Raw genomic sequence first — 27,921 nt, 5'->3', positions numbered from 1 at the left:
GGAGCGGAGCGGCGCGCGCAGCGGGACGCCCCGCCGGGCGCGGAGCCGGGCGCGGTCGGCGGCAGCGGGAACGGGAGCACGGCAGCGGCGGCGGACGGGGCTGGGCAGAGGCTGCCCTCTCGGCTGGGGAAATCCTTTCCGGATCCTGTAAGTTTGTTACGGGCAGGCGGAGGTCCCGCGGGGGAGCGCCCACGGGGTGCGCGGCCTCCCCCCCCTACCCCCCGGCCCTTCCCCACCCCCGCGCTGGGGCCTGGGGTCCGGGGCCGCGTAAGGAGGGGTCCCCGTGCGCTGACGATAGCCGTCTTCTCCAGGCCGGGGAACCTGCCGTCCGTTTCCAGTCAATCTTACTTGGTCCCACATGATTTATTGTTTCAGAATGACATGTGGCTCTGCAGGGCAGGGGAGCAACCCTCCCCTTCTCCCCAAAAACCTCCCCCTAAACAAACCCGGGCAAGCCAGTGCTCTCTTCCGGAGGGAGCTCTACGAAGTTGTGTGCGTGTGTGTGTGTGTCGGGCTGCCAACCTGGAGGACTTTTCTGGGGAGAGGAAGGGAAGCAGAGAGAGAAGCTCTTTTATTTCACTGCTTGTTTTGATGGTCGCTCCCAGGAGGCTGCGATTTTCTGCCGCCTAGTTAGTGCCCCTTAATCCTGACTCGGGAGTGACTCAGTCGACGCTTGCAAGCGCTGATTATTTTTTTTTTTATCGGGGGAGGCAGGGGTTCAGACGGGGCTGGGGCGTAGCGGTCGAGGTACCGGCGAGAGGAAAATGCAGCACTGCGGCCGCGGCGAGGGGGAAGGCGAGGGTGGGAGAAAGGGAGAGTCCGGGGCAGGTAAAGGAGAACCCATCGCGTTAGTCTTGTTAGGCTTTTTCTATTATTAATATAACGATTTAATTGGATTTTTGTCAGTCTTCAGAAGCAAGTGCCGAAAAAATTTGCACGGATGCTGTCTTTAAACACACATCTATCTTCCTCCTTCCTTCCTTCCCTCTGTCTTTCTTCCTCTCTTTCTTTAGTCACGATTTCCCGGGATAAATGAATGCGCATTTGATGGGTGTGTAAGATGTGGCCCATCAGGCTCCTGTAACAGAGCCCTGTGGATGCCGTGTGTGCTGTGCCAGTCGTGATAACAAACAAGTGGCAATTGATATTTTTTTAGTTGCTTGGATTGGCTTAAGAAGTCGAGGGGGTATTTAATTAGTGGTCCAAAATACTGCTTCAGCTTCCAAGTTAAACTTCCGGGGACCTCTCCCACGCTTTATTTTGCGTAAACACCGAGGCTGGATGAGGGAAACGTGAAATACCAACAATTTTTTAATTACTTTTTTTAAAAAGTGAGAAAAGGAGTGCAGCTCGCCTCCTTGGTGAGATGACGGCTTGGGAAGCACAAAACTTTCCCGAGGAGGTGAGGGAGCCGCAGCCGCCTCCCGGCTGGGCTGGGCTGCTTTCCCCCATCCCTCTGGATCTGTTGGCAGCTCCTGCCAGTCGAAAGTTACCTGCTCTGCAACAGAAGCAGCTGTACAGTCGCTTTCTCCTGAATTAAACACAACTCTTAATGATGTAGCATTATCAACAAGGGACACTTGATTGACTGATCTAGGTATGATATATGTGCTGGGCGTCTAAATTAAATATTAAGTGAAATACTTAGCTCTAATTAGAAATTGTAACCTAGCGATGAAAACTTGAAGAAACAAATTGCGGGGGGAGGAGGGGACAGGCTTTAAACGCTGCAGTGAGGAAAGTAGCAGTGATGTGTACAGAGTCTGACATATTAGCAACAAGCAGCAACTTTGAAATGATTGACGTATCATTAAAGCCATCAGGCTGATTTTAATAATTCTTCAAGAAAAAAAAAAGGAAAGAAAAGAGGGAAAAAAAGTGTGGAACCTCGCAGACAGGTTATTTATTAATCAGCGCATTAAGCCCGAGAGAAACACAATTAGAATGGGGGAGAGGGAGAGAAGGCGGGGGAAAATCTGTTGACGAATTTAACAAATAAACGTCCATAAAGCAGCGACCATCCAGCTCGGGGCTTCTCTGGGAGATGGAGATGTCAGAGCTAGATGCCTTCTCCCCCGAGTGTGCCTTCCCAAGGTAAACAAGCACACAGTTGTCTCAACTTTCTCCTTTAGTACAAAGTTCCTGGTGCGACGGAAAATTTGAATATTTTATCAGTCTCTTGTAGTGACCCTCATTAGGTGGGCATCCTGCTAAGGCCTTGGCGTTACAAGAAAGCTGCCCAATCAGAGCATTTGCACGCCTTGTTAGCGATGGTTAATGAAGCTTCCCCATGCACTCAAAGAAAGGCCCCCTCGATGTAGATTTACCTTATGTCAACTCGTTACTTCTAATGAATCGCATCAAAATTCTTCCCTGAATGGGGCCGAGGCGCCCGGACTGGGATCCCCTCCCCTCCCGGCGGAGCCCACCCCTGCCACCGCCGGCACTTTAGCGGAGAATCCGAGACCAAGGTGACCAGGCGCAGTTTGGCGGTGGGGAGGGGGAGAAGAGGCCGAGGGAGGGGACGGAGCGGAGAGTGCGGCCGGCGGCGGCGGGGGCACCGCAGCCTGCGGGGGGGACTCAGCCTGGCCGCGGCTACTGGCGAGGGCAGCGGCTGCGGAGGCTTCGCTGCTGGCAGGTAGACGTTTGCTCTTCGCCTCTAATTTCCAGGCTCCCCCCACCCCAACCCCCCACCTCCCCGTCCCTCCGGGCTAGCATTTTAAAATCAATTAGTATTTTCAATTCTTGAGGTGAATTATTCAAACAAATGTTTGGGAGACCCTGAGGGAGAATTTGGCCGTGACAAAAGGTTTGATTAGCTTTATTTCCCCCCGAAAGCAACAAAGGCGTAGGGCTGAGAGAACAATCCGCTACATCAGGGCATGTTCAATTAAATGAAAGTCATTAGCTTCGCCGTGAAAGCACTACCTTTAAAATCAGATGGGGCGGGCGGGAAGGGAGGAGTGGGTGTACTCTGATAATTGTGGCAGGAGGATTTAACACTCCCCCTCCCCCTATACACACAAAGCCCTCCAAAAAGAAGAAGAAGGGGGGGGGGGGGGGGGGGAACCCAAACCCAACACTTCACCCTTTGGAAATTTGTGCTCAGTCTAAACAATAGGAAGCCCATAATGCAGATTATAACACTCACTGACTCGAATCCATTATCTGCCCTCCACACTGTCTATATATTGATTTCCATATACTTTCTATTGCTCTCAATGACTGAGCAAAGCTCCAGTTAAGAGCCCGCGACACACAGGAGCGCTGCTTGAACTACATCTCACCAATACAAGCCAGAGCCGGTTGTAAACACGAAACGCTCCCACTTTCCCGGTGTAGCTGTGAACAAGCACACGACCACCCCTCCACCCCCCAAGGAAGCTGGCGGCCGGGCAGAGCCGGTGCGCTGCCCCGGGGCCCCCTCCCGCCGCGGGGAGCACGCGGATTCCCCCGCGGATCCCCCCGCGGAGCCACGGCTAGGTGCGCACGCCCGTGTCCGCGGGAGAAAACCCGCGGCCGCTGCCCGGGGCGCCCCGGTCCCGAGAGCGCCGGAGCCGCATGCGGAGAAGGGGGTCTGGGTCCCCTCGGGGCGCAGAGCCGGCACCGCCGGGCGAGCAGAGCCGGGGAGCTCAGCTCCCCGCCCGTGGCCCTCCGCCAGCAGCCCCTCTCCCCAAGATCTGAGCTCTTAATGAGGGATGACGGTGGTTTCTTTAACTCTGAGACCCAACAGAGCAGAACTTTCCCAAGGCAGGATCCTCCGGCTGGTAAGTTGGATATTTAGATTAAGATCACTTCCTCACGGGCTCCTGTAGTGTGTGTGTGAGTATGTGAGCGTGAGGAAGCGAGGAGAGGGAGCAAGCTCAACTGAAAGTGACCATAAAATAGAGACAAGAAACCACCAAGAGCACGACCTGATTTTTTTGGGGAAGTGCTCTTAAAGGGAGGTGGGGTGAGAGCGGGAGGCCGTCGAGGCTGAGACGGGGAGCGCAGTCGAGCTGCCCCTGCCCCTTCGCAACCTTCCGCTGCAGGGCATCGCTCCAGGCGGAGGGGAAGAAGGTATTGAGAGGGTTAAAGTGCCGGGCGAGAAGTAGAAATTTGGAAGCGAATATGTGTTGGGGGGAGGGGGAGTAAAGCGGTAATTTTGCTGCTATAAAGACCCCAAATAATCCACTCGGAACCTATATAGATTGGAGAGATAGAGGACAGTGTCTTAAATGGTCACATCCCCCCGCACCCCCCCCCCCTTTACTTTAATGAAGATTGTTAATTTGCTTCGAGGCAGTGCGCTGGGTTGATAAATCCTCCCCAGCTAATATGTTAAAGTTTAAATGCCAGCAGGTGCAAATTCACTCTACTTAAGGCTATAAAAATAATGCCGAAATTCAAGAGCACAAGAAGTCAGCCTTTGTATTGTGATTTATAAAAGGGAAATTGCGCTATACATAGCCAACTATTTACCAAAAAAACCCAACCCCCAAAGCCCTGAAAGTGCTAAACTCTTCTTAATGATGCCGAAGGTGAAGTTGTTTCATATTGGACAAAATGGGAATTATTCTTTGTCATGTAAATCACCCTTCACTTGACCTCAGGTTAGAGGATAATGTTCATTCTTAGTTCACACTAAAACTTATTTAAATTAGAGAGCCTGAAGAATCATTTCACCAAATCCGTGTAATAAAGTGAAGAGGACTTAGGGATCTTCATTCAAAAAAACCCATGGGTTAGAAACATGTACTTTAAAAACTGGTATTTGCAGCAAAACTCCAGGATTATGAGGTTTTTATTTAATAAAGTTATGCTCCTTGGATTTCCTGAGAAATGTGTATATAATCTCGCATAACAAGATTAAAAGAAAGGAAAAGATATGAATCAAAGGAGCTATAGATACACAAAAGACCTCCAAGTAACAATTACTGTAATACATATTTTAAAATAGGAAAAGAAATGAAAAGATATTTAACAATTGGGTAAAACAGAAATGAAGGTTTGATAAAGAAGATGCAGCTTGCGGTGCTATTTCATTCGATAAATATACTTTTGGCGTGGAGTGACAGGATGTGTTATTTTGACACAAAATGAAAGCGTTACTGCAGATATAGAGACACAGATATACACGAAGACAGCTGTATACACTCATTTATAAATTAGCGGGTGCACGTGGAAGGAAATCTGAGCGTCTCTACTTTCCAAAGCAGCACTGAATAATATCCCATAGGTGAGGCACTGGGCTGAGGTGGGTTTAATATTGAAGTGCTGGAGATTATTGGAAATCAAATAAAAATTCGACACGCACAGACCCATTAGAGGATTTAGTGCTGAGGAGGGAGAGATTTTCCAGGGCTTTTGTTGGTAATGTTTCAATGCTAGGCGCTAACTTTAAGAAAAGTGTCAGTAGAATAACAAATTGAGGGCATGAAAGCCCACGGAGAGAAAGCAAGCAAGGATGCTCTTGACTTCTTAGCAGTTGCTTAGAAAGGATCTCGAGCTTAATATGGGAACTCAATCAGCGGAGAGCACAAAGCTGGGGAGAGGGAAGTTGGGCTCAGCACGTGCACTTTGGTCAAGTCGAGTGAGCACCGGAGGGGGAGCCGCGGGCGCGGAGCCTCCCCGGGCTGCACCCCCAGCCCCCCACGCCTGGCACCGGCGGCCGCGGGCACCACCTTCCCGCATCCCGGCCCGGGGCTGCCGCCGCGAGTGGGGACGGGGGGTGGGCACACGCACGCCAGGGGCTGTGCTGAACCTCTTTCGCCTCTGCGGCGGGGCAGGAAAAAGCCGCCCGCCCGAGACAGGCACGGGGGCCGAGATGGGGGACCCGATAGAGCGCAACTTGTCCCTTTACTGGAGCGCCAGCAGTAGGTTTTGTTAAAAGACTCTGTTATCAAACTCCGTGTTTCTGCGAGAAACAGCCCATTTTAAAGCCCGTCTGTAAAGATTTTTAACAGCTTAACGAAATATCAGAGATAAGGGAAATCTGGAAGATGCTCCCAGGACATCAGACCTTAATGTGCTCCTTCAGCGGCGGAGGGAGCTCCATTCTGTTCCCTGTACGTATTATACTGCAGACAGGATTCGATATATACTCTATTTAATCTTGCTCTGTGACAGAGCTGTTTAAGTGTATACCATGCCTACATTCTTTGTATCAAGACCAAAAGGATGCATTGTTGAAAGAAAACTATTCAAAATCTTTCATCTGATAGAAACGATCCAGCAACTGTGAGGCAGCTACAGCACAATGGTTCTGTCTGCATAATAGGTATCTCATAAAAATACAGCGTGTCATTGCAACAAAAAGTTAAAAGTCTTAAATGTATCCATCTTATATATTGCATGAAGTCAATAATATTCTAACCTCTCCTGCACCCCGCCATTAAATGGTACACGGCACTTTAAAATCGAGGGCATTGTGATTGAAATCCCAGTCTCTAGCAGAGAAAGAGGGGAGCAAGGTAAGTTAGCAAGGACCATTACGGATGTAATGACCTCAGGGTAAATATTCATTAGGAAGAGGGGATTCCTCTTCTAATACCCAGTCTATTTTCTTTGGAATGCAATATCACGGAGACTAATGTGGTAGCAAGACACAAGATTTAAAAGGAGATTATTGCCAAGTGTGTTGGGAAGAGTTTGGGAGATCCTTTTCTTTTTTCCCAGATACTTTTCTCAAGTGGGACGCAAATGCCAAGAATAGCTTCTTTTTTTTTTTTTTTTTTTAATCATCTTTCTAATTTTATTCGGATAGCTAGAGAAGATTACTCCTTGCTTAGCCCCCGGTAGCAGAAAGAAGAGAACATTTAAGCAGCACGGTGAGCAGCCCTGCCTCTCTTTTCCCTTGGTAGGTGCACTTAGGCGGCGGCAAGAGAGCCTACACAGCCCCCGGGGACAGAGTTTGCCTCCTGAACTACTCTTCTCTTGCTGAAGAACAGTAGCTCCGACCTCCAAACCAGCTGGGACTGGCGCTTTAAAGTAGCTGCGAACAGTGCTCCCGTGTCTCAACACGGTCACGTAGGAGATTTGAGCCTTTTAATTTCCAGACACGAGGAATAACTCCCTCAGAGCCCAGGGTTGGTTTAAGTGGTCGGTTGTTGGGTGTTTTGTTCGGGGTTTTTAATTTTTTTTTTCCTTCTAATAAGATAGAGAGGGAAGCTGGGTACGATGCTCTTGTAGACACAGCAACATAAAGGGGAGGAAAAAGCAGAGCCGGGGCATATTTGGCTGTAGGGAACCTCCCCGAGCCGCTCTGTTGTCCCCGGCGAGATGGCGCCCGGGGGCTGCGGGCGCTGCCGCCGGCCCGGCCCAGCCCGCGCCCCGGCCCTGGCGGCAGCCAACGGGCGCGTCGCCTGGTGTGACCTTCAGGGAGCACATTTCAACTGCTTAACACCGAGAAAAGTGCTTCTCTCGCTTGCAGGCGCCATATTACCGCCGGGAGCCAGGGCTGGGGCGGGGGGAGGGCGGTGGTGCAGTTAGTCTAGTTTTACGCAGTTGTTAATTCAGACTGGACGAGCTCTCGACGGCTCCATTTAAAAAAAAAAAAAAAAAAGACTTTGGGATTATTCTTTTCTTCTTAGCCCCCCCTGCTATCCTCCCTTTTCCAACTGCCCCCGAGGGGATGAGCTTTGTAACACTGATGCCTGCTCTGGGACCCTACGGAGCATCCTCCCCCTCCCAGCCCGATGGGAAAGGGGATGCGCGGGGGGCGATCCCCGAGAGCACGGGATGTCAGGGGGTCCCGGCCCAAGGTCCCGACACTCCCCTTGCCGGGGGTCCCAGGCACCCCCGGGCAGTGCCGGAGAGCTCCCAGCTTCCCCCATCCTGCTGCTTGCCGGGGAAGGACTGCGAAAACTCCCTAAGCCTCGCTCCCTCCGCGCACACCCCGTTTGTGCTGAGAAGGCTATGAGGCTCAAAATAAGAAAATACCCCCAACAAGCCTTTCTCCCGGTGCAAAATTATTTCCTAAGCTGTGGGTCCGCACTTTGCTGAGCTCTCCTGTCCCTCAGTTCTCACAGAGACCTGCTTCTTAGTCAACGGCGCTCTTTTGTCTGTTCCCCCCCCTTCCTTTTTTTTTTTTTTTTAATGAAAAAAACTAACCAACCCCACCCAAAACCCGACAACAACAACTTCTGTAGCTGTGCAGAAGTGGAGGAAGCAACACTGCGATCGCGGCAGGGACACAGAGAAGCCGGACAGAGCCTCTCCTCCCCTGGGCCGCAGCGCCGGTGCTGTCCTAAAGGTTCAAGTCCTCTCAGGATTTCGGAACAAAGGCAGCCCAGCCCGGCTCAGCCACGCACGAATCTCCATTGTAATCCTGGGCTTATCCTTTTTATTTTTCCCTTTCTTCATTTGCCCTGTTTTCCAGCCTGCAATTCCTGAAGGTCAGAGGGAGAGGTCACAGCTCTGCATCCCCTATAAATAGATTTTGATATTTAGACAGCTATTGCTACTCGATATTAACTTACAGGATAATGGCGAGAGATACCGTATGCGCTGAACCTGTTATTCACGAGTGAGCAACATCTGTCGAATACAATTCTCGTCTTTTTGCCCTGTTTGGCTGTAGCACACATCAGTAGGGGGAAGGACGTCTTGAGGCTGGGGTAGGGACGGGGAGCAGGACGGCTCTGCAGGGGGACAGTCGCAAGTACAGTGTTGAAACTATACAAGGACTTAGAGAGCTGAAGTCAAGAGCCAGGTCGGCACAGACCGGCTCTGAGCGAGTGTAGGACCAATTCAAGAGCGGCTGGTGGAAAGATTTCAGCGGGCTTTTGACACTTCACATTAAAATATAATGAATGATGCTGAGGCGGAAGGGTCTTCCCTCTGCACATTCACAGCCCGATTTCCCCTGTTTCTGACTTTTAAAATCGTGGGTTCCAGGTATATCTGAACCAGAGGCTCAGAGCTCACCACCAACCCTTTTGCTGTTTACAGAGCATTCAAGAGAAGGCAAGGTGTTCAAATGTGGGTAATACTTTGAAGGGAGCACTGAGTTCTCGTTTCTTTTTCACAGAGCATCCCCTCTTCTGGCTGTTCCCAAACCCTTCCCTGCCTTTCGCTACTTGCGAGGCAGAAAGGCCTTTACACTCCCAGCCTGGGAGTGTACAGTCCTGGGTGCCGGCACTTTTCTTGGCGGTGCGATAAGAAATTCACGGTCGGTAATCCGACAGAGGCTTTAGAACAAACCCACCCGCAGCCGGGTACCCGCCGGGATGCGCCGAACGGAGACGGCCAGCGCTTTGGGAACTGGTGGCACTGGCGAGCAGGTCCCCACGCGGGGGCGGCTCGGGGTGGCCAAGCCCCCGCGGGACGGGGAGAGGAGTCCGACCAGGCTAAAAATACCGTTTCTTCCTCGTTGTGCTGGCTCACACGTGGGTCCTGCTCCTTCTGCGAAACAGATTCCCCTTATCACTGGCGAGACCGCAGCTCTAGAAACTAGTTGTAATCAAGATCTTATGTAGCAGGACGGGAAAGTACGCCAGCGTTGCCGTCTACTTACCTGGGCATGGGAGGGGAGGGGGGCGGTCGTGAAAGGCGCAGATTGTGTGTGGATTTTGAGGTTAAAAAGAGATAACCTGGGGAAGGGGAGGGAGGAAAGGCGCTGAGTGGCTTAATTTAATCAATAAAATGTCTGAAAGTGTTGTCGAGATTTGTTTCTCCCGTTTGCTCGTTTAACTTGCCCTTCAATGCTCATGTGTAACATCTGGTACTGTGCGTATACAAGTGCGTTTTGGGGGTGGTGTGCGCTTTATTTTGAGAAAAGGGATAACTGCCATAGAAGAGACACAAAAGTGGCAGTTTTAAGATGCTGCGGCTTCCTAAAGCCTGGCGGGTTTACAACCAGCTCAGCAGCAGTGAAACAAACTTGCTGTCAGAAGTTTCCGACGCTCAGGAAGGAGGAGCGCGTCTCACTGACCGGCCGGGGACCCGCGGGCTTTGTTCCGCGGGGAACGAAGCCACGGGAGCTGCCACCGGCGCCCCGCTGTCCCCGGCCGGCAGGGACACTGGGTGGAGGGCTGGCGGAGCTCCCGCCCGGCCGGGCAGGTGTCCTGTTCTGGGCCGGCCCGAGGCAGCGGTGACCGCCCTTCGCCCGCCGAGAGAGGCAGGAGCGCTTGTGCCCAGAGCCCGACCGAAGAGGCAGACGCGACTTTTCTGGGTGTTTTTATGGCTTGCTAGGGAGGGAAGGTGCCGTCTCTTTCCCCCCTCGGCTTCTTCCGCCCATCGCTTCTCCCCAGGAGCTCCGGAGGGCGTCGGGAGGGGCCCGGCGCTGCACAGCCCCGGGCACACAGGGACGGTGCGCGGGGCCGGCGCAGCCCCCCCGGAGCGGCAGCCCGAGGGCTGAAGGGTGAATATCTTGTGCTCCCTCCATCTCGGGGCTCTCTTTGACCTGATGAGCTGCTTAGGGCGAGCTCTTACGGTAGCTGTTCCCGTAAGAAAAATCCTAGTTATTGTGAGGTGCAGTCCCCATACATTTTTAACCATAGTGATTACTAAATTAATAGCAGGCCCTAAGACAGATGTCAAAACGTCTTGAAAATGTTTATCTGTGAATAATTGAGAAGGTGGTAAGATGCATTATCTGATTGTATAATGAAATATGTATGAGGAACAGCTGTTTGCGATAGTCACCTCCCGTTGTTTCATTAGCCTAGAGCCTCCTCTTTAAAGAAGCGCTTCCCTGAAGTTTGCCATTCAGCGTCCGCCGTTTCCACCAGCGCCGGCGGCCGAGCCGTGCCCGCCGGAGCCACAGCGGGGAAGGAGTAACCCGGTGTTGTCCCTAGGCCGGTACACGGGCTCTCCCCGTGGCATTTCTCACTGGTGGTGTGCTCCTAGGGCGGGAGGACAGAGGCGCGGATGGGGTCCGAAGATGTCTTGCCGGGCAATCTCAACCTGAAGGGGATGCCCTGAGAAGAAGGATCCTAGATGCTCATCTCGGAAGCACAGCAAAAAACCATTTATTAAGATTTCATGCCGAGCAGCGACAGCCTCCTCGACTGCTTAGCGTTGACATAAACTTCCAGACGTCGAGCATATGCTGTTGCACAGCATTGTTTATGTGTGGTACCAGATGTTGCTTTGCATCCTATTGTCTGGAGACAATGTTTAGTTCAGGTTAAAATATCTTTACTTAAACTGCTCAGTTGGCCATTGTGTGAGCATTAGTGAAGTGTCATGGAGAGGTAATGGGAAGTCCGGGGAGGTTAGCACTCCGAGCGTGGCCAGAAGGTCCCTGGTTCATGGTGGGGTTACAGCCACCACTGTCATCTTTTGTTTTCCCTCCTCAGAGAACCCTTGTCCTTCCTCTAAAAGGATGTGCCCCGCTCTCATTCCCTTCGGAGTTTTCTCCACCGTTTCATGAAACGGCCCGATGTTTGTTTTTCTAGTTCGCCTAAATCGCTCGAAAGAGGAAAGGAAAGCACGGTCCTGCGTCACCGCCACCTCAGGCCGGGCCGGTCCAGGCGGAGCGGGGCGGCCCCACACCCCCGCCCGGGGATGCTGGCGCCGGGGGGAAATCGGTCCCGGGCGCAGAGTTCACGCTCCAGCCAGGGCGGAGGCTCCCTCCTCCCAAAATGCTCGGCCGAGCCCCCTTCCCTCCCTCCTTCCCTCCGTCCCTGGCAGGGCGAGCGAAGGGGCGGCAGGGCGAGCGGGCCGCGGGCAGCCCCCTCCCGCCGCCCGGAGGGAAGCAGCCCTCCTGGAGCCTTTTCTTCCCTTTAACCCCGCAGTTTGGGCCGGCCGCGGCAGCTGACCTGTGGCAAGACTTTTGCTCTGGGAGAGAGGGGAAAAAAGCTATAGACTTTAATCGGATTTCTCCCCAAACACTTCTGGTATGTTGTTGTTATGCATCTATATGGAGATCATTATTTATAAATGAGCGAGTACGATCAGTCGCAAAGACCTTAAGAGCCCGGATTTGTGTCATTAAGTTGAGGGCGGGGTGGAGTGACTTAGCGGGGGACGGAGGTGGTGGCCGGTGGGCGAGCGGGACGTCACCTGCAGCCCCGCTTTCCCTTTAGCCACCCTGTCACCCTGGGCGAGATCCCCCCTCTGCAGGCGGAGGAGGCCTGGCCTCAGTCCGGGGCTTGAGGGCCGTGCCCCGCCAGCTCCGTGTTCTCTCCCTGCAGTCCTGCCTAACACAATGGAGGCAGATTTCCCCATAAACCAGGTACCCCACGAAGAGTGGGGAAGACGTGAGAACACTTTCCAGCAGCAGCAGCCTCAGCAGGTTTTATTGGTCACTGTAGCCCCTACCTCCTCTGCTCCCCGACATTTATGAAGCCACTTCAGGGCACAGTTAACATCTCTCTAAATGCTCGAATTAAACAAAAAACCGCACTGTACACTTCAGCATCGAAAGCAAAGCTTTTGCACTGTACAATGTAGATGCGTTTGTGTCATTTTCAGCATTTTTGCCTGTGCACAATCCCTTATGCCTTTTATTATAGCCCTGCACATTACAGTTCATCTGTAAAGATACTGCTTCAGAGGGACCTGTTGCACACAGAGATGGTAATTAGTAACCTTGGTAACAGTTTTAAATAAAGATTATAACAATGATGTCAACTGTTTTTATTCATCATACCGTAAATGGGGTCTCAATATTATTGTGCCTGTAGAGGACAGTGTTTAAGAAACAGTTACGAGGTTCCACTTTACTTATTATAATGCAAGTTATCACTTTTTACCTTGTCCTTAAGTAAACATGATCATGGTTCTAAGTAGTATAAAGATTTTCAAACTGCTGAGGACTCTGTAAACTTTAATTTTCTGAATGAGGTAGATATTATTATGAATTAGACTTATCAGGCTCCAAGTACCCTTATGAAGAACACTGTAGTCTTCCAGAGAAATACCTCAGAATAAGTACTGCTTAGAAACCATAATGAGTAGTGTTAGCAATGGCTATACCATTAGCCTTCTGCACAGGCTCTCCTCTCTATTAAAGCTTACAGAAAATGCTCACAAGCTGAAAGCGAAATTAAGTATAATTGCTTTTATTTACCTATTGCTTTTATATAATTAAAATATTTTTAGTTACATTTACCAAACAGCATCTGCTTTGAGTATTACCTGCCACATCTATTAATCCATTTTTCTGTATTAACCACACCACCATTAGCTATTAAAATATGTATATATATATATATATGTATTACCGATATTGTCTTTGTCAAGATATGTTTTAGTTCTCATTAACAGAAAAATATTCTTGTGGAAGAATCTCTGAAGCATGATTTTCATGCACATTTATTAATAATCACAGTTGTCAAGAATTAGATATGCACAGATTGCAAATGAAAAGAAAATATTATATGCGAAATGAAATATACAGTAGAATTGAGTATAACTATTTTTCCTCCTTAAAATAAAAAATTTACAGAGTGAAAAATGGAGCTATTAAGCTTACTTAAAAGATGGCTTTGTTGGTTTAATTATACTGTAGTTATTTTATAAATATATTTCAAAGGAAGCTTGCCATATTGAATGTCAATGAAGCCTGTAAAGAAAAGACTTACAAAAGCTAATGCATACCAAATACCAAATTTTAGTCATTAGCATTCCTATTTATTACAAACTAGAGGAACCTATTAACAGACAAGAATTTGTGTTTAGCTAGCATTACAATGTTTAGCCATTAAAATAAAAAAGGGCAAAAATTTACAGTCTTCTCCCCCTGCCCTTTATAACTATATGTTCATTTTACTGAGAAAGACAAATGTCTTCAACAAAAAAAACTGATAACAGAAACTGTGGTTCTTCATTATTACCATCTGTACCAAAGCAAAACCTGTGCTGTTTTATTCAGGCAAAACTTCTGCTTTTTTTGAAGGACCAGGGGTGTCTGATTAAGCAATTCAAATATTTTGCACATACCTTAACATCTGCATTGGAAGGACTTCAGGCCACGGGGAAGCAAGCACAGGTTGGCTTTGGGCTGATTCAGGCCTACAGGGTCAAGCCTGGAGGCTGCCAGGCCCGATCCAGCATCAGTAGGCACTTCTCTATCACTTTCAGTAGTTTAGATCAAGTCTAGGGTGTGGAGAGCAGCTTTCATGCTTAGAATGGAGGAAGGAAGGACTAAACCATTCATGAGGTTAAGCAGGCTGCTAACCAAAAGTTTATTTTCAGTGCTTGTCACAAAATTAGCATATTTATTCATGTGCTGCCTATTTGTTCAAGAATTTATTTAAAACCTCTTGGCCAAGCATTTCTACTTTTCAAATACCCTTTAAGAAATCATGGTTTTGTCTCTTTTGAAGATGAGTGTGTGCAAATATACTACATCTCAGAATTTCTAAAAAAAATATTAGGCACATTACTGTGTAACATATTACATTTCAACTATAAATGATAAATAAGCTTTCTTGTGCTTTTCAGCAAACTGTACTCTTTTGTGAAAAAAGAGAAGCGTTTGGGGACACTGATATTCATGATGAGGTAACAAACAGATAGATCTTTTAGCTTTTGTTGCATCCCACATGGTCCTTGCCTTCTCAGCTTGTGAGCATCACTCCTAGAGACTCTGTTGCGTCTATTCAAATTGACAGAAAAATTCAAAACAAGACCAAAGAAGCAGCACAACATCTACAGAACTTCTGGATGACAGATGCTGTCAAATGCCTGTTTTGCCTCAAAGATTACTTCAATTTTCAAAGAACTGGGGGGAGGGGAGCAGTTCAGGAAAGTTCAACCCATCTGTTTAATCTTTGTTTTCCGATTTTCATTGTTAATTTCTAAACCAGGCTTTACACTTAATTTAATAAAGGGTTTGGTTCGACTAATACGGATCACTTTTGATTTTGATTTTGCCAGAATAGAGTGAAGGCTAGTACAAAGAAAATTCACAGTATAAACATCCTGCCCAAGAAAGGAAGGTTCACCCTTACTCCATCTACAGGATCTGTAAGTACAAGAAATTTGTTCTCTTCAAAGATTTAAACTCCCTGGCTGTAGGATGCCATTGTAGGGCCGGTTGTTTATACCTTTTACATGAACATATGGTGAGAAATTTGACTGAAATAGTTCTACAATCAGCATATCTCAGCATATATGAAATATTTTGAATAAAGAAGTTCCTGTATGACCCCATTTATGCAATCCATGTTGCTGCTTTTCACTAATGAAAACAAAACTGATCTGAAATTTGCATGAGTGTGACGTCTGGGGATAAAAGTCTCATGAAATCAAAATGATGCAGGCTGTCTCTGATTTTGCTAAGATAAATTAGAATTTGGGAGGAAGAATCTCATGGAAAATTAAATATAGAAGCAGAGTTTCTGAAATTTTAAGAACTCCTATTTTTTCCTGGGAGATTTTTTCTGAGTCAAAGATCTTCAGTTTATTATCAATGACGAGCAGTGGTTCAAAGGCTGCAGACAGCCCAGATTAAAACAAGCCTGAAGGAATCCTTATATTGTCTCCCAAGTGTTGTAACTTTCACAGGGAGAACTTTTTCTAGGTCAGCGTGTCTATAACCCAAAATGGAGCTGATCCATAGATCTACAACTCAGATGCTGCTGGAAGGATAGATGTCTTGCAGGTCTTTCAGTTACACTTTGATGGCATGCTAGATAGCTACCATTAGAAGTTTTTCAGCAGAAAAGCTTTAATTTGCAATGTTTCTGCCTACCAAACCCAAACTGATGTAACCCTAAGTCCTGTTGCTGGAGTGGCAAATGTATTTTAAGGAGAAATGATAGAAATGCAATAGTTCTGAGAGTGAAGTTCAGACAAAAAAAAAAGAGCAGCCCTATGGAGGAAAAAGCGGTGTGATGAATCACTTCTTTGTTCCTACTGGCCCTTTAATACAAAGCCAAATACAAATGTTTGAACAAAAATGCTTCAATTGTTGCATTCTCAGCAATGCTTTCTCTTTCTCACTTTAAGCCATCCAGAGTCCTTTGTAGCCATATACAGTATGCGACAGAACAATTTGGAAAAGATTCATCTATCAAGTTTAACAACTTTCTGGTGTAACTTCAGAGAGGTTTATTGCTTATTCATGTGGAAGTGAGTACACCCAACTTGTTTTGCCTGGTTTTGCTACTTTTGCTGGTTTGCAAGGCTGCTCTGGTAGCTGCAAATGGCTTCTCAAGTGACATTTGCTGACGTTCAATGGTGTATATTTATCAGTATTCTTCCCCTCACTTCTATACGTGTCATCTATTTTATTTTGTTCTTCATAGCAACCTTCTTTCCACTGTCCATGGCCTGAAAATGATAAATGCCATGGTGGCATATTTCCCTAGCTGCACTAAAATGTCACTGTGAAAAATCTTTAATGGACTAAGTGTAGCTTTTCAGGTTATAACTTGTCAAATTACGGAGAAATTCTAGAGTTTCTCCCTAATCCACTGTTCTTTGGAACCACAGCACTGCAGGCAGAGACTAATTATAAGTTACACCAGTCAGAGCAGGACAAAAATAAATGAAGTAGAAACTGTTTGATCAAGGCTCGTTTTTTACTTGCTTTCTGCACTTGTGCTGTGTTACCTGATGTCCTCTCTTCAGGCTATGCTGATGTGCCTTATTTCTTATGTATGAATATGCATGTATGCTGAGATCTAGGATATTTCAAAGAATTTGCTTATCACTGTAGCACTGGATATATTTATACTGCTCCTACATCTGGGGGTGCCAAGGGAAACCCTCCAGGCTGGCCAAAGTAATGAAATCTATTAAGAAAGAGTCTCTGGTGGCACCCGTGATTAAAATGAACCCTAACTGGAAATAAATGGGTGAGAGGACAAAGTGTTGCTGCTCTGTTTTGGCTCTGGTACCAAAATAGGTCAAGAGAGGCTGACTTAGACTTTAAAGCAGCCTCAGAAATCCAGTGTACCTGCCCAGGACTCAGGGATCTAGAAGACTATCCTGCTTTAGGTTTTCTGTTCATTTTTCTGCAGTCTGTCATCAACATTTTGGACATTATGCTCAAGTCCACAATATGTTAGTGTGAGCCAAAACAGAGAACATTCACCCTAAATCTGACTGCAGATGGTACTTTGGTGTCACTTTTCTGTAGCTTTTCCTGCCTTTGCAAGGAATACTTAAAAGAAACAGTTCCTTGGATCAAGAGACCTTTAAAAAGAAACTTTCCTGTTCTATGATCCTAAAGCACCATGCCCAGATTTCCTCTCGTAGGAGAGCTAGAAAGCACAAAAGGAACAAAATGCCAGAACCAACAAGAATATTTGTTTTGCAGCCAATGGTCAATGGTGCATTTTATCTGACAAAGAGGGCATTTTTGACATTGAGGGACAACAGCACCACTTTAGATCACGCTATGAAGTAGGAAGCAGGTGAAATTATTTTTATATGATTTTTATTACTTACATTTAAGTGGTATTTTCTTTATCGGCGAGGACAAGAGGTTGTAAATCTTGAAGTGACGTGCAGCATAAAATACTTACTTGGCTTTTGATAAGAAGCCAGGGTGGAAATGCTTTAGAGTAAAATCTACCTTCCTCTTCTCCTATTCCCTATACCAGCCTTATTACAAACATGCTATTACAAGGCCTGTGCACTCTTATATCCAGTTCCAGAGGGTCCATATTTCACTCTTAGGACTTAAGTGTTCACATACTCTGTGATGACTTCCTGCAAGGATGTGACTTTAAATCCCGATGCCTACAAAATACGCCCTGCGGGGAAAAACCTCTTTCCTGTCTAACTTTAAAATCATGTCAGTCTTAGGAACTGTCATGAGTCCATCAGCTTTCCCAATTAACATTTTCAGTGCTTATTTACTGTGTAGACATAGATCACCCAGTATTTTGCTTTACAACAGAATTTAGACCTCACTTTGTTTCCAAGGCAAAGTTTAAGGGAAAAGAAACATCTTCTACTAGAATAGCAGAAAACAACATCTGGAGGAAGGTTTTATATTCTAAGGAGGATTTGTGTCTGAAAGCTTTTTTCCTCTAGTTAAAACAGTTGGTCTAAGAGAAAATACTGCCTCTTCCAGAAGTTTTTATCATATTCTTAGACCATACTACCAAAATAGCTACAGTATTACCATGCTTTGTTTGTCCTGCGGGGGTGAGCAAAATAAACTTAAAGTGCTTTTGAAATAAAGCCCCGTCATGCCTTTAAGGTCTCTGCTAATTATCTGCACTTGACACTCGCCTGGAAGCCAGCAGAAGCTCTGTGCTTAGATCTAGAAACGCTAAGATTTATAGGCTTTTCCCCAACGTTGTTCCTAGAGGACAAAGACTTTTCTCCAGTTCACTCTGCTGCCCTCAGTTTACCCTGAGTTAGGTTTACTGCATTGACTACCTGTCCTCGTGAAAGTCAGGTGAGTATGTTCTGCTACCGCTACGCTCAAGCGTCTGAGGAACTCTAAAGAGCCTTGGGGTTTTCTACTGCTTCAAGGCACTTTGTCCCCACTTAGAGGAGTGTAAATTCAGCCACTGACTGGGGTCAGAACATGGCTCTGAGATTTTAGCTTGCAATGTTCTGGCACTGCACCATCCTTCAGAAAACCGGTGCCTGCTCCAGGCATGAGGCCAGATCAACCTGCTCTTTGCACTTCTTCAGAGACGTTCACCAAAAACTCTCTGGGGCTGAGGAGGAAAACCAGCATCGGGCCTTCATGCAGAAGTTGCCAATTTGGCACCTATTTTTTCAGCATGGCATTGCAAGGGATTCAGCTTTTCACATCTATTTATTTAGTTTGACTGTTTATGGTCTTTCAAATGCAACTGTCTTCTGTGTGTCCAAATGCCACAGGGGATGGTTTGGCTTTGTGAAAAGACAGTGCAAAAATGGAAATAAAGCAGCTTCCCTAAGGGCTTATTCATAAGACACACTGCTGCTTGTGGCTTGTTTCCCATGGAGGACAAAATTTATCCTAGTGTTTGACATATATGAAGATACCACCCCTGCTCTTTGCCAGCATCAAAAGGGAGGATGTACTCAAAGATCTCAAGTTGCATGCAGAGACTATCAACAGCTTCAGATTAAGCACAGCCAACATCACTGGGACCAAACTGGATATTGTATTACTGTCCTTTTTATCACCCTTTTTATTCTCGTGTGTGTGTTCAATAGTTCACTTGAAAAACAAAACACTGAAATAAAAAACACACATATTTTCTTACTGAAGTGGTCTACCTGACGATAAAATTCAAGTACTTCTTTCTAAAAAATATTTTAGAAAGCATGGAAGTTACAGTAAGGAAAAGAAAATATTCATACTGGCCTTTTCAAAAGCACTTGCCTGATGCCCAATTTTACTCCATTTTAGTTGGAGCAGAGCTAAGGCATGACCACAGTCCAGAGGATTTCTCACCTATAAGCATGGGTAGAAATCCTGATGAACATTTAGGGTGTTGCAGACCCTCTCCTTTATCCTTGCTAGATTGCCAGCTAAATTGTGGCCAAGTTTCTGCTCTGCTCCCTAATACATATTATGGGTGCAATCATCTCGGCGTAAATCCCTTTGTGGATTTGGGCCTGAGTGTTTTTGAAAATCCCACCCACATGGGACACCCGTAGGTCAAATGAAAAATTGCATAAGCTATTAACTAAAGCTATAGCTTATAAAAAGTTACCCACAAGAAAGGTACACAGGTTAGTGCTGCTCCAGGGCATCCTTGAGTCACACTTCAGCAAGTTATAAAGTTATCTTTGGAGAGCAATCATACCAAGTTGTCAGCCCTGTAAGGATAGATTTATGTGTCTCTGACATGTCAGTTGTCGTCTTTGCCACTTCATTGCGGCTATGATATTTCAGCAGGAGGTAACCACTGCTATTCCTCTGTCTGAAAATCCACAGAACTTTCTTCTGCAAACATTTATTACCCTGGATATTTTCTTGTCACAGGACTGCATCTCTGAATTCATCTATATGTTTGTTTAACGCTCACTCACTGGTCAGTGCTTGTTTGTCTCAAATTTTTCTCATTTTAATCTGAATTTTTGTAGCAGAAGGTTCACAGGCAAATCTTTTTCCCCAAAAAAACTCCATGCTTTGTTGGCTTTTTTTTAGCAGTATCATTTAAAATGACACCTTTTTTTGTTTGTTGCTGAGGAAGTAATGCAGGTCATCACCCATCACTGGAAGAGTTACTGTCTTCATCATGAAGGGGCCTAATCTAGAAGTTCATTAGTAATCTGTACTATCGATGCAATATTGTCATGGAGCTTTCCTCCAGGGTTGGACTTGTTTCTCCCCATATTCTCCTGAAATATTGTTCTGCAAGTTGGAAAAATGATTTGTTCTTGCTGAGTCTAAAGTGAACAATTAGAAAATGGAAACTCACAAAGTGAGCTTATGTTTAAGGCCTTAATTTTCCTCAAAGGTGAGCACAGTGGCAGTGCCAATGCCAGGCAGCAGACTGTGTCCTGACTGCAGTTACCCTGGAGCCTGAACCCCCATCCCAGGTTCACAGCCGTACACACAGCATCGGCGTTTGGTAGACAGAAGCTGGAGAGAGAACAGTGCATGGCCCAGTACAAATCTGTAGCCTAAGTGATGTGATCCTCCCAATATTCTTAACTTTTGTACAAAATGCCCCCTGGAGACACGTTTACAGAGTTGCCACTTCAGCAAATGACATTTTGCATATTCTTTGGAGATGCCACATGGGTAATGCAATCATACTCAGCTCAAAGTGACCATGTGAATTGAACATGACTCAGCTGCTCTTTGGATTACACACACAGGGTATTTTATGCCAAGAGACAGTAAGAGGAGCTGAAGTGGGACTAGAAAAGGGAGAAGAAACATCTTCCCTTCAGTGCTGCCATTTTGGTATTGCTGCAATGTCCTACACAGGTACGTACCAGTTTATTCTGGTGTATAGTGGAGATCTGCTTTGCAACAACAGAACTTTTTTTGTAAAAACCAAAGTCTTTCTCAAGTGTTTCTCTCTTTGGTGTGTTTCACCAGAATTAATACGCAGAAGCTACTAAGGAAATGTGCTAAAAACTGTAGTGGTATCGCTTTTGCAAGTTCCTGGTTATTTCCCTTCTCTCATTAGGGCATATCAAAACTTACTAGAGTCCCATATCACTTTCCCCCCAGTTCTGTGTTTTAATTTCCTGTTTTCTTTGCTGATTTTTTTTACTATTCCCTTTGGTTTACTGATCTGATTATTCCCTTTGCCCACACCTGCCTACTGCAGCCTCCTTCCTCATGCTGGGGGCAACTAGTTTTTTTCTAATTACCAGAAGGCCTTCCTATTTCTCTTTGGAATTCTTTAAGAAATAAGCTCCCTTTCTCTTTGTCATTAAGGCTCCTTAAATATTTAATCATGATTTATTCTGAATTTGTTTGTCTCCTTTAGACTGTAAGTGTTTTACAAGTTAAAATACATCTGATCTCACTGTTAACAGCAGGCTGGGTTCAGAGCAGAACCAAGTGAGGCCGAGTAAATCTACCCATGAAACTTCCCAGCATTCCACCAATGCTCCAGTTCTTTCTTGCAGCAAACATAATTGCTTTTGGAAGGTTTGTTTTTGTACAAACAAACAAACACAGCCCTCACCAAAAGAACATGTGATCTCCCCATGCATACTCAGGTTCAAATTCCCGACCTGCTGTCTCTCTAACTGCAGATGACTGTGTCAATTCATCCACAGCCTGATAGTTATCCTCAGGCAAGGTGCACTCCACAGTTTCTCCTGGAGATGATCTACTTCCTATAACAAAGCATTCTTCAGAGTCATTATCTGAATTCGCTTCCTCATATATTGGGTGAGCATCCCCACAACTGCACTGCAGAACTGCACTGAAACTGAGCTGCACTTTCTAATGAAAATTCATTGCATTGCAAAATTCCCAATCAGCTCTAATTTGGAAGCCCCAGCTGAGCTCCTGCTGTGAGACACATATCGTAAGAGACAGATCTCGCTGTGAAGGGCTGGCAGGTTGGAGAGATGAAGGCTGAGAAGAGAAGCACAATAGAAAGGTGAAATGGCTTCCTCAGAATCATGCAATGGGTCAGTGGCAGTTTTAGGTCTTAGTGCCAGCCACAGCCCATGCTACCTCTCACATCCTGAGCTTACAGGCAGATTTAGCTTTCCCAGGTCATCTTTTCATTAACTAGATTATTCTTGCATGTAGGTTAACGCTTGGGTGCACAAGTTCAGCAGTTTTGAACCTTACTTTTTACAAGGCATCATGTACATATATATGGCACCATCAAAAACTTTTAGGTAGCAGATAGCAAGGATGTCACAGTCAAATGCCTAAAAGCCAGACCTTATTGCACCAGAGTAGGCAGGGGGACAAAGAAAATCAAGTATTGCTCCAACTAAAGTCTGTCAGCTGCTCTGAACAAGGTAAGAAATATCATTCAAATTTCACAGTTTGGAAAATCTGGCATAAGATGGTGCATCTGAGGCTGTACAGGTTGTAAAGCCAATGTTATGGTTAGAATGTGATGTCTTACTTAAAATTAGACTTTTCCCAATGCTTCCCTAAGTCTCTAAGACTATGAGAATTTTTAGTTTTAAAGCAATTTCATTTTTTCTTCTGGCCTTACACTGATTAGGAACAGAATTAGAGACAACTTGCTGTATATTATAAATAGCATACCACTGCATTTTGCTTATTTTTCCTAGGAGCTTTCTGAAACTAAAATTTCTCTTTGAGGACAGCTGATCCATGCCCCTGAGGAGAAAGATGCTTATGTGAAGGCTGAGGTTAATGATTCTAATTTACAGTTTTTGTGGGAATATTGTTTTGATTCTGCAGATATCTGTCTCTCCATTGTTTTAAAAAAGCTGTAATACTTAAATAAGGCTTTACATCTTATTACCCCAAAACACATTTAATTTTGTTTGACTAGATCATGTCAGTATGTTAATAGAATAATTGTTATTCCAAACATGCTTGGTGAACTTGAACAGCAAAGTGAAGTTTATGTGTTTAATCAAATACATTCAGTAATTCCAGTGGAAAATGCAGAAGTGTTTTCCGTCAATACTTCCTTGACTTTTGAAATGAATATACATTGCCCAAATTGTCATTCCTGTGGATCCATTTTCTATCCATATTCAAGCAATTGAATTTATTTGTATGGCTGTTTACAATGGCTGAAAAGGGAAAAAAACCACAAGGTCACACTGGCAACATTTCTTGCTGGAAGTGCTTTTACAGGTACGTGATCAAGGGAAGGAAACATCTTGCAGATTTTCAAGCCATGAGTTGTAAGATGGGTCATAAAACCAGCTGCAATTTCCAAAACCATGCTGTATTTTTCGATGTATTATAAAAAGACTGCTATTTCTCTTTTTTGTTCCTCGTGCAACATTTCATCTTTCCTTCTGCATGAGATGATGACTTAAAGCTTGTCTAGTTCCTTCAGAGAGTTTCCAAAGAGAAAAAAAAAGCTTAAAAACATCAATTGATAAAAAGCCTATCCGTAGTGCTGTCTGGTTTAGAAACCAAGCAGGGAACCTTGAGGTGAGAACTGCCCCTGGACTGGTACTGTGCAGGCATGGGGAAGTGGCAGGATAGTGTGGTATGAATGGGAACAGGAGCTTTGGGCAGTAGTGGAAATTCTGAGGGGACGCTTGAAGAGACAACACAGAAGTGGGATATGAAAAGAAGGAGCTGAGGAAGCGTGATCTTGAGGGCACAGGAGCAGAACAAGGAAGTGCAAAGAGCCTGTAAGACTGAGAGGGAGTTAAGGGATCCTATGAGGCTCCTTGCTGCTCTTAACCCAGCTACCTCTCTGGATAACATTGTGGGAAGATGCCCAAAGGGAATTTGTAGAATGTGGTTTGTAAACTTTCTATATATTTATCACTAAACTCTCTACATTTTCTTTAAGCAACCTTCACCAGTGGTAACTTCTTATGGACCCAGCCAGGACAGAACATTTGTGGATGGACTTTTGGTGGGTAGCGTGGCTGGCAGAGAGCAGGTGAAGGCAGTGCCCCTGAGCTCAAGTGTATCATGTTTGTAATTTGTTTCAGGAGTGACCCTGAACCTTCCAGCCCCTGGAAGATTTTCTGTCCTCAGGGAATGTGTGGAAGCATGGAGACAAAGGGGGAGACTTGAAGTATTTCTCCAGGAAGAAAAGATGTAAATATTCTTGTATATTGGCTGTCGGGCTTTAAAGATTTTGCTAAATAGTATGGTTTTATTACTTCTAATAGTGGAAAAACAAGTAGAAAACATAAAGCTGCCCTAGGATCACAGTGTTATGTATTTCCTCAGATTATCTTAGTTGGAAACCTCACTTGAGATAAGACATTCTTCTTTTCAGCAGTATAGCTCCTTCTAGGTTATTATAGAATTAAGGATATGATGACTTTACCATAAACAAACAGTAAGATATAATCCAACATTTCCACCACATTTAAAAATGCTGTATAATTGCTGATGGAAGCAATTATAGTATTCTAGATAATGAGCATCAAAAAAGATTATTTAATATGGAAATTCACCTTTCCCAATATACTTATTTTCAACCTCTACGGTTTATTCAGAGTATGTTGTGTAGCTTCTCTGCTCTGAAAAATCCATGGAAAAATGTTCATGGAGATAGTTAGATATAGATAGAGATATATCTATTTTTCTTTTAGGGGAAAGTGGCAGCTGAACAAAACCTGTTCTTTGAACCAAGCAGCAAAGCAGCAGTATAGGGCCAGAGCTGGAAGTCCTTATGCTGTAAATCCACACCAGTTCAACTAAAACCAAGCACTTGTGAATATTAAATTCACACTAGTGTAGCTGAGAGTAGAAATGGCCTTTGTTTTTGAAACCCTTGGAGTCTGAAGTGAAAAAAAAAAGGAGCAGGGTTTAACCTTTAAACCTTTCACTGACCTTTAAGCAGTACTTTGGATTATATCTGCCCTTGTTAATCTGAAGCCACTTGCAAACATAACTGGCATTCCTGTTTTTAAGTATACCTTACATACATTATAGAATAGGTTAGAAATTCAGAAGTTTTGCTCCTATTCATTATGTCTTTATCACCTTTTAAAGTGACGCTTATCTTTGTTAACAACATTTCATAGTTAGCAGCAACACGAGAAATGCTTTGTGTCAAACTGCACCATTTAAGTGATGGCCAGGCATAGATCTATACTCTTGGGGATGCAAACCCATATGTTGATCAAGACATTAAATTTTGCAGAATTGCTGTATTAACGTGGAACTATGAGGACCAGCTTTGTGAACAACCTCTTTCCATCCTATGTGAGTAGAAACTTCTACAACATCTAGTAGCCATTATTTTTTCTTCTTTGGCTTTTCCTTGTTTCACGCTATTCATATCAGTGCTTTGCATGCACTTTTTTCTCTCATATCTTTCCCCATACATATCTTCATTTTGGTCTATTAAATCCAAACTACCAGTACAAATGACATAGGATGAACCATGAATTTATCTTGGAAAAGATCTCACTGTTCTCATAATCTAAACAGAGTTTAATTAACACTAGAAACATCTACTGCTTGATATAAATAAAATAGTCTAAAATTGGTGATTGTCATTTCCCCTTTTCATTCACACAATGATTGCAAAATGTCTTGCCATTCACATGGAAATTTGTCTTTCTAGTACCTCTGCCTTTAGTGGAAAAATGTCATGGGCAGAGCACAAATTTGTGGGAGGATGTATATGTTCAAGAAATAACTGCCGTACCATATTTTATGTCCATCATTTGGATCAAGACTTTTCCTGCTGGATTGTTACAGTAACACAGGGAACTGATGCACCCCCTTACATTCAAGCTACTCTTCAAGTGCAGAAATACTGGGCTTAGAAATTGACAAAATTTCAAGCAAGTTATTTTGCATTGAAATATGAAATGCTGAAAATTGCTGAGACAATCTAGCACAACAGAGGCATTCAAGCTGAGTCAGTGTGAGAAACACCGCTGTAGGTTTAGAAAGCTAAGTGTATGGGATTTGTTTCCCTGTAAAATTTTACCAGGATCTGACATGGTAGAGACATTGAATGTCATCGGCTTTTAAAGAAATACAGAGTTGATAAGCAGAGAGCAAACACTGAAAGGTCTTATAGTGTAGCTGGTGAAAAGCACCTGTATTTTATGTTGGATATTTATTTGAATATGAAAAGTACTGTAAATTTTTTATCATCTCCTCATCTCTTGCTGCTGTGTGTTGGAGAATGACTAAATCTCTGGAGAGGGATCAGATCTGTAAAAGTTGTCAGTTGTTAAGAAAAGATATTCAGTGAATAAATGAATTATTGTACTGAAGTCCTTTATTGAATATTCCTGTGTCACTGCTTTAGTTAAGTATCAAGAACACAAGCATTTAACAATATCACTTTAAATTCAAAATGCCTTGAAAGGATCGAGATTGAATTTGCAAATGTAACTGAGAATAAAACGTGTGCCTTGGATTACATGTCACTTCTTGGGATGTTTTGACATAACACACTTAGAAAATACTTTCCTGTGACAGAAATGATTAAAATAAATTTCAGTTATCTATGACTTCTAACAGAGCCAGTCCAGTTCTTGGTTAGTTTGTTCTGTGCATCACAGCAAGCACCAGCTGACATGCCCACTTGTATATCAGTGTGGAGGCCAACTGCTTAAGGCTAAAGTGCTGTTGTGTTCCTTGTGTGAGTAATCCTATTAGCAGCAAGGGAACATAGGCATGGATAAATTGTAAAATGGTCAGAAGTGAGAAAATAACCTGACTTCCTTCTCTTTTCTAAAGATGACCTGTGCAGTTATTTTAGACAGACCTCTTGCATGATGGTACCAACACCTTCAAAGCCTCCATCTTTTTATCTCCTCTCAGGGGTACCAAAATCACACTAGCTCTTCAATATGTGTTCAGATAGGTACACTTAGAAAAGTACACAAGCAAATCCATTCAATAATCTGTCCTCTTCATTTCCAAAATACTGGTACCAAAATAGAAAATATAAGGATACATAGGGAGGTACTTTTCTCTGTGTGAAAACACACTTATTAAGGTATTTGATATATAAGGACCACACAGCATTGCTCCCAAAGAGCAACCATGTCCATAATGGAAAGTATACACCAGAAATTTACTATTAAATCTACTTTTATTAAATACAGTTAAATTAGTTACAGCTTCTCAGTATCAAATTTTAGTACTAAGTGTAGTATTACGTTAAAAAACATTAATCCAAGTAGACAATTCCTACTACAGAGTTATGCTCAAATTTGCCACTCATATTTGTGGGACTTGCAGAAATCCAAGAACAGCAGCTTTGCATTTACTAACAAAATGTCACAATTAAACTTATCCAGGAGGGCAGGTAAGACTGCCTGTTAACAGTAACATTCTCAGAACAGCATGACTATTTCACTGATCAAATCACCTGCCCATCCATCCAGGCCAGGCAAACATGAGAAACACCAAAAGATTATTACTTTTTGCAATGCACCTGTTCTTTGCATGTGATGAGAGGATTGTGAAGACAGTGATGGAGCATCCATCAAAAACCTGTTGCTTCATGATCTGTGACACATTTGCTGTACTAGGAATGAAACAGAGAGAAGGAATTTGGTGGTTGTGGTTATGAAATCCCGAACTTGGTTCTATAACCTGTTGATGACATGGACTTCTGTTGTCATTTGGCAGTGATTATTCACTGTCTTAATTAATAATTATGAATGTTGCATGACATGATGTTAACACCCTATCTGAAAATAAAATGAGTACTGACATGTCGAGGACTTGGCTAAAAGGTGTTTTGATTTCTCTCTCATTAGTGCTGGATCTCACTGTTGGTCTGTTAATTATTTTAGCTTCACCAGATGAAACAGTAAGATGGGCAAAGGCAGGTTCTGCTTCCCACAGCGTCCTGGGACTGGTACCAGCTGCACAAGAGGTAAGGAAAGGTTAGAAATGCACTAAGCCAATCCAGGTACCAACTAACCAGTACCCACTGCTCCTGCTCAAACCCTCCTGCTTTCCATAGATCATTCCCACATTCAGAGGGTGGCAGAGAACAA

The 27,921-nt window shown here is 44.7% G+C and overlaps 1 protein-coding gene across 4 annotated transcripts in view; it reads left to right on the top strand.

Moving 5' to 3' along the window:
• The first annotated feature begins 3,001 nt into the window (after nt 1–3,001).
• Nucleotides 3,002–27,921, top strand: part of LOC121675876 — a 32,354-nt gene continuing 7,434 nt past the window's right edge. For 2 of the 4 annotated variants that reach the window (XR_006020259.1, XR_006020258.1), the window contains exons 1-7: nt 3,036–3,767; nt 14,809–14,898; nt 20,662–20,773; nt 23,778–23,843; nt 23,923–24,031; nt 25,089–25,150; nt 27,715–27,797. Coding sequence is in view for 1 of the 4 variants with exons in the window: in XM_042051701.1 (XP_041907635.1) it covers nt 3,699–3,767; nt 14,809–14,898; nt 20,662–20,773; nt 23,778–23,843; nt 23,923–24,031; nt 25,089–25,150; nt 27,715–27,797 (591 nt within the window). In the remaining 3 variants the exon portion in view is untranslated. Of the gene's footprint in view, nt 3,768–14,808; nt 14,899–20,661; nt 20,774–23,777; nt 23,844–23,922; nt 24,032–25,088; nt 25,151–27,714; nt 27,798–27,921 lie in introns of all 4 variants that reach the window. The other 2 variants (XM_042051701.1, XR_006020260.1) reach the window with 2 other exon arrangements.

Source organism: Corvus kubaryi, unplaced genomic scaffold (genome assembly GCF_017639235.1).
Source record: "Corvus kubaryi isolate FWS band 111438036 unplaced genomic scaffold, C.kubaryi_AGA036_p1.0 76, whole genome shotgun sequence".
In the NCBI taxonomy this organism is placed as follows: Eukaryota; Metazoa; Chordata; class Aves; order Passeriformes; family Corvidae; genus Corvus; species Corvus kubaryi.
The sequence above is the reverse complement of the archived record's forward strand: the minus strand, read 5'-3'. Positions and strand labels throughout refer to the sequence as shown.